The following is a 6983-nucleotide window of genomic DNA, read 5'->3' as shown; positions in this document are numbered from 1 at the left end:
TTTTCGAGACAGGGTTTCTCTGTGTAGCCCTGGCTGTCCTGGAACTCACTTTGTAGACCAGGCTGGCCTCAAACTCAGAAATCCGCCTGCCTCTGCTCCCACCCCCTCTAGTTTTTGAGACAAAGTTTCTCTGTGTAGCCCTATCTGTCCTGGACCTTACTCTGTAGACCAGGCTGGCCTCAAACTCAGAAATCCATCTGCCTCTGCCTCCCCAGTACTAGGATAAAAGGCGTGTGCCACCACCACCACCACCACCAGGCTATCCAGGATTTTTAAACCACACAGAAGAGCATGCCGTTTTGTCTCCCCACCCTCCACACCCCCCCAGGACACTGAAAACAAAATAACTGCTTTCCAAGAACTGCTGACTAGGAACTTTCTTGATTCAGTAGCTCCCAAATAAATTATGATGTGACTGACTATTAAGGATTGATAAAAGACAGCAATGTGCCATCCACGTTACCTGCACCTGCTCCTTTAGCTTAAGGATGAATTTCCCTGCACCCTTCCACTTGCTTTGGGCTTGAAACACACATTCTTGGTCCAAGAGGATCCTCTGTGAGGACTTTGGGGTAGAAGACTTCTTATTAGGTGCGTCTTTCATCACCTCTTCCAAAAGCACATAGTCACATGGGTTGGGGTTGTTCAGGATGCTGTAGGAATACTTGGCTTTGCATAAGGTCTGAAAGATAAGTTAGGGTCAGCTGAATCAAATGTCTGCCACCTTTGCATCCATCATGAATGAAGATTTCAGGTGGAGAAATGGCTCTGACTTTCAGAGGTGGAGAGGATCTTCCAAACCAGGTCCCCCTGCCTCATTTTCACGTGAGTAGCTGTGGTTTATAACACACATTCTCAGGCTACCTCTTAGCTTCCAAATGGCCTGGCTTTGGTGCAGAAGCTTACGCTTGTAAAAATCAAAGCAGATTCCAGAAGAGGAGGCTTAAACTCAGCAGTGGTCAAGCAGAATCCAGAGCAAGACCTGCTAATAACATAACTAAGAAGGCTAAACCCAGATCCCCTACCACCAGCCACAGCCTAGAGACATGAAGGTTAGGCAGCCAATGAGAGATGGGATCCCGCCCTAGGCGCTCTCTGTTCCACCAGGCTGCCTCTATCACACCTTTGGGTGCTGAAGGATTTTAGAAGTCACATGTTTCTCTTACACTTACTAGAAGAACATCTTTTATTTGTTCATTTAGTCACTGTATGTTTAGTCATGACCTGTTATATCCAGTACTGTGCTGTACTCTGGGGAGACAAAGCTGAGCAAAAGAAAGGAGAATCTGAAATTCAAAGGTAATTAAGGAGACTGCAAATAACTAGCCAGGTTATCATATAACAGGAATAAAAAAATCACACTCAAGTACATGCCAAGCACTGTATGAAGCACCCCACATGTGTTACCACTGCCTTTGTTGCAACAGCTGTGTGTGGGAGGTACTGTTGCACTATCTCCACATTATGAAACCAACTGGAAACTTGCCACACAGTGGTGCCAGAGCCAAATGGAATAGGGTGGGGAAGTCAGACACTGGAGGAGGATTTATCCAATAGAAATGAATCAGAGCTCCCTGCTCCCCACAGAAGAAGTTAGTCAACACACAGTATAACTCAGACACAGATCTAAGAGAAATCGGAGGATCTTGCTGGAGATCTCTGAGTGAGGGACAGAGCTGGGTTTGAAGCCTCAGCCATGTGATCAGGGGCCTGTGTGTTGTTTACTGTGCGATATCACTTCTAAAGAAGGAGTTTAATGACTGCACATGAAATCAAGTTAAAAACAAAACAAAACAAAACAAAACAAGACAAGACAAGACATCAGTTTGACATAGAGGAAAGGACGTGGCCAACAGTCAGAGTTGGTTTCCTGCTTGTGTTCTGTGGCATCCTTCAGAGATGGTCATTCGCTATTTACTCAGGTGTTTTGGGGACAATTTCTGCAGTGCCACCTCCTAAACACATCATCAGCAAAGATCTAAACTCATCGTAGATTCTAGCTAAGGATCTGTTGCAGGAGTGAAAAAATATTTCCAATCCTTAAGAGATGTATTCCCCTGAACCTGACCCTGACCCCATTCTAGAACTTCATTCACTAATGAGCTGCCAATGCACATTTATTTGATTTGTCCCAATCATTTATATCAAGGAGTCATGGGGTGAGGAAAGGAGAGTTCTCATGGTTCTGGGGACAAGCTCAGAGCCCTGTACCTGCCGGGCAGGCAGTGACCCTCAAGGAAGAGGTTACCTGCTGAATCACATCCTGTGCAGTGCTGACACGCGGGGCTTTGATGACAGTTCGAGGTTGCTCAGGAGAGACATCATGAACTTGGACAAAGAAACTCTCCTCCTCCGAGCTCAAGATCACCTCTTTGTCATCGTAGACAATGCTCTTCTCTTCTAAGGTCTGCATTTTTAAAGTGAAAATATGTATGTGAGGAACTGGTGAGATGATTCAGAAAACAGAAAAAAAATTCTAGTAAAAATTTGAGTTGTATCTTGGCAATATGGAAAATATCACCTTAATTTATAGTTAACACATTAGTTAATCTTTTGCATGCACCATGCTGAAAAGATGAACCTGCTTCTAAGGGGAAGAAGGGCTCAATTTCCAGTGTCTTTGACTCACACGTAGGTTTTAGAATAAACCAGCTTATAGGTGCCTACTAGTTGTGGATTTTGAGAGAAGAAATCAGCTACAAACTTTTAGAAAGAAAAGATACTGTTTTGCTTGTTATTGAAATACAATACAAACACAGCTATATTGATGAGAGTTCCTTCCTTCCCCAAATACCGTTAATATTTAAGGAATATTAGACATTGAAGCTGATGAGATGGCTTAGTGGATAAAGTGCTCTACCTGCAAGCCTGATGATGTGTTCAATCCTTAGGCTGCATGCAAATGTGGAAGGAGAGAGCCCACAGCAGAGTGGTCCTCTGACCTCTACCCACATGCTGTGGTACCTCTCCCTCTCCCTCTCCCTCCCCCTCCTCCCCTCTCTTTGTCTCTCACACACACACTTTAAAGTTACAAAAGAGAAATTCTAGGCATATGAAATTTGAACAAGTACTCATCCAGGAGGAATGAGAAAGCCCACAGGGAAAAGGCTAAATCAGTAGCTGCAGTGGACATGGATAGACTTCGCAATAATGATGTGGGAATTATTATCTGACTAATTGGATTTGAGTAAACTTTAGTGAAATCTAATTTCCCTCTCTCTTATATGTAACATCTTTTCAGAAAGTTTGTTTCTTTATGTATATATGTGTGTGCAGCACATGAGTGCAGGAACCTTTGGAGGTGAGAAGAGGATGTTAGGTCCCCTGGCACTGGAGTTACAGGTGGTTATAAACCACTATGTGGCCCGAGGGAACTGAACTTACATCTTCAAGAACAGTGTAGGCTTTTAACTGCTGAGTCATCTCTCCAGCCTTCATTTTTATTTTATTAGAACTTCAAATGGGCTGGAAAGATAGCAGTTAAAGGGTATGGGCTGCTCTTCTAGAGGACCCGGGCTCGATTCCCAGCACTCACATGATAGCTCACAGCCACTGTAACTCCATTTCTAGGAGATACTATGATGCCTTCTGGCTTTCATAGGCACCGGGCATGCGTTTGGTACACAGACACATGTATAGGCAAAACAACCTTATGCATACAGAATAAAGTTTTTTTCCCCTAGTCGAGAAAATGATAAGATCTGTTTCCTGTTCTCACCTTTCCCTTCTATATCACCTTATTCTTGTAAACAAACAAATGAGCAAATAGGTCTGTAAACAAAATCCCACTGTTGTTAGGTGATATACCCTTGTGTTCTTCTGCCATTGATACATTAGTGTATTTCCCAGTATGTGAACAGATATACACAAAATCTTGGCACTGTGTGAATATGGTTGTAATTGTTTTTTATCTGGCTTCTGTCCACTTACTGAATCCTGTTTTCAAATGACAATAGCTTAACATTATCTTCTACAAGACAGTGGCATGGGAAAAAAAAGATGGAGGAAATGGTAGGTGACCCTATCAGATGTCAAGACTTCACACGGAATATTCTATTCCCGGCATTCTTTTAACCTGATCTCCACACACAGGCTACTGAAACAATGCTAAGTAACCAGAATAATTCAGGGTTTGTGGTCAATGGCCTGGACATTTCAACAGGTCTCACCACCTAGGGTTGTTCCCATTGATGCTTAAGTCAGCACGGAAAACTGCCACCAGGTGGTGCCATATTGTAACCAAGACTGGGAAGGATCTGCCCCAGCCTTTTCAGAAATCATGGAGTCAAAACCCTACAGTTTACGTGACTGGCATTTCCAGTCTTACTCAAACAATGGAGGTGTAGGAGTGGAGGTATTGTCTATCTGCTTCTATTACGTAAAATATGATTGGTTCTCGCCATTCTACACCTTGTTTTTCTCCCTACTTATAGTTCTTTTTCCATAATATTACATGTGCCATCACATTCATTGTTATATATTCCAACAATCCAAAAGTGATGTCGGGGGTAGTTCACATGACAGAATTTATGATCTAGCATTCTTCAAAGCAGGAAGAGAGGAACGTGTGGCTGAGGGGAAAGCTGAGTGCTTGCTGAAGAGCATGAGGTAGAGAAGAAGCCAGTCACACGTGGGGTCACCTGCTTGTAATCCCAGCACCAGGTGGCAGAGACAGGCTGACCCCAGGTTTTGCTGGGTTGTCAGTGTAGCCTACCTAGTGAGATCTAAGTCCTGTGAGACACCCTGTCTCAAAGAAATCAGGGTAGATGTCTCCTGCATAGAACTTGTGGTGGTTCTCGGGCTTCCACATGCACAGCCACACATGAATACAAGTACATGTGAACACACACAAACACACACACACACACATACCCACACACACACACACACACACACGTGGGTGCAAAGAGGGAAAATTCAATGTTGTTTCAAAAAATCAGCAAGAATACATATTTGGCTACATACATATGGTAGCACTAGGGAGGGAGAGGCAGGTGGATCTCTGTGAGTTCAAGACCAGCCTGGTCTACATAGCTAATAAGGGCTATTTATTATTATTTCTCTCTCTCTCTCTCTCTCTCTCTCTCTCTCTCTCTCTCTCTCTCCCCCCTCTCTCTCCTCTCTCTCTCTCTCTCTTCTCTCTCTCTCTCTCTCCCCCCTCTCTCTCTCTTTTGGTACACACCCACGTGTCCATGTATGGATGTCAGAGTTTGACATCAGGTGTCTTTCTCTACCGCTCTCTATATCTATTTTTTTGTGCCAGGCTCTCTCACTGAGCCTGGCGTCTGAGGTTTCATCACAGCTGGCTGGTCAGATAACTCTCAGGATCTGCTTGTCTCAGCCCGTCCACCATGGGTTACAGAGACACCACTGCACTTGGTGTCTACGTGGGTGCTAAGAAACAAGCTTGGCTTCTCAGCAAGAGCGGCGCCTTAACTGCTGAGCCTTCTCTCCAGCCCTGTTTACTTTGGGCCAGAGCTTCATACAGATGAAACTCACCCAAACTCTTCCATGTGGCTGAGCTGCCTCCCCCTCTCTATCTACTTTGGGGTTTGAGACAGGGTTTGTTTCTCTGTGTAGCCCTGGCTGGCCTGGAACTCACAGAGATTCTCCTGCTTCTGCCTCCCACTGCTGGGATCAAAGGTGTGAGCCACCACTGCCTGGCCAAGGCTGGCCTTCTTAGCCTTCTGCTTCCGTCTCCCAACTGCCAAGATCACACACCCAGCTGTTTGATTTTTGAGTTAATTTTTAGGCTAATACACAAAATAATGGAGTCTACTACAGAAGAGAATGCATCAGTTTTGAACCTTGGAATCTTAGAGTTTATTTGCTTTTTTTTTTTTCTTTTTGAGATAGGGTCCTTCTGTGTCAATGATTCTCAACCTTCCTAATACTGTAAGCCTTTAAGACAGTTCCTTGTGTTGTGGTGTTCTCCCCAACCATAAAATTATTTCCATTGCTACTTCATAACTGTAATTTTGCTTATGTTATGAATCATAATTTAAAACCTGTGTTTATTAATGGTCGTAGGCAAACCCCGTGAAAGGGTCATTTGACTCCCAAATGGGGTGTTGACCCACAGGTTGAAGAACACTGTTCTATGTAGCTCTGGTTGCCCTGGAACTCATTCTGTAGACCAGGCTGAAGTCTAACTTACAGCGATCCTCCACCTCCGCCTCTTGAGTGCTGGGATTAAACAGATGCACCACCATGCGCCACAAGAGTTTATTTACTCTTACAGGTCTTTTCTGTCATAGGTAATGAACAGAGAATAACAACAGTGCCCCCCCCCCGAAAACACCTTTTAACTAAACACCTTTTAACACCTTTTTCCTACATATTGTGCACATATGCAACATGAGCCTCATGATAACTTGGAGAGAATAGTGTCCAGTAGGTTTTACAAGTAAGGTTAGCAAGAGTTACAGAAGCTAGGCGGTGTGAATGCAGTCAGAGAATACATAAACGGCAAGGAGAATAGAGGAGAGGTTACCCAAGGCAGGGAGAATTGAGGAGAGGTTACCCATAGAAACAGGAAAGATTTTGTTATGAGACAGGATCTTTCTACAAAACCTTGGGTGTCCTTTCTACAAAACCTTGGGTGTCCTGGAACTCACTAAGTAGACCAGGTTGGCTTTGAACCCACAGAGATCTACCTGCCTCTAATAGAATTAAAAGCATGCACCACCATGCCCAGTGGGAACTTTCAATATGCTGCCCAGGCAATCGGCTTTTAAAGATCACTAGCTTTCCCTTATAAAATAAATGCAAATCTTTGTAATGGAAATTGATCAGTGATTATAGTGGCCTCTAGCATTCAATAATTAATGAAGTCAGTTATTCAGAGTAGGGATTCTGACACTGCACCCTTGTATGCTTTGTACAAGCTAGCTATGAATTTGTTCTAGTACTAAGCATCACCCCCGGTCCTAATGAATAATTATGAGGCACTACCATGTACCAGGCAAACCTAAATCACCAAA

General features: G+C 43.8%; 1 protein-coding gene across 4 annotated transcripts in view; it reads right to left on the bottom strand.

The window, feature by feature from the left end:
* Positions 1–6983, bottom strand: part of Plce1 (phospholipase C epsilon 1) — a 300309-nt gene that overhangs the window by 4847 nt on the left and 288479 nt on the right. For all 4 annotated transcript variants that reach the window (XM_021196340.2, XM_021196332.2, XM_029538628.1 and 1 more), the window contains 2 exons: positions 2249–2407; positions 464–682 (listed from right to left, as the gene is read on the bottom strand). In XM_021196340.2, coding sequence (XP_021051999.1) covers positions 464–682; positions 2249–2407 — 378 coding nt within the window. The remainder of the gene's footprint in view (positions 1–463; positions 683–2248; positions 2408–6983) is intronic.

This window comes from Mus pahari, chromosome 1 (assembly GCF_900095145.1).
Source record: "Mus pahari chromosome 1, PAHARI_EIJ_v1.1, whole genome shotgun sequence".
Lineage (NCBI taxonomy): Eukaryota > Metazoa > Chordata > Mammalia > Rodentia > Muridae > Mus > Mus pahari.
The sequence above is the reverse complement of the archived record's forward strand: the minus strand, read 5'-3'. Positions and strand labels throughout refer to the sequence as shown.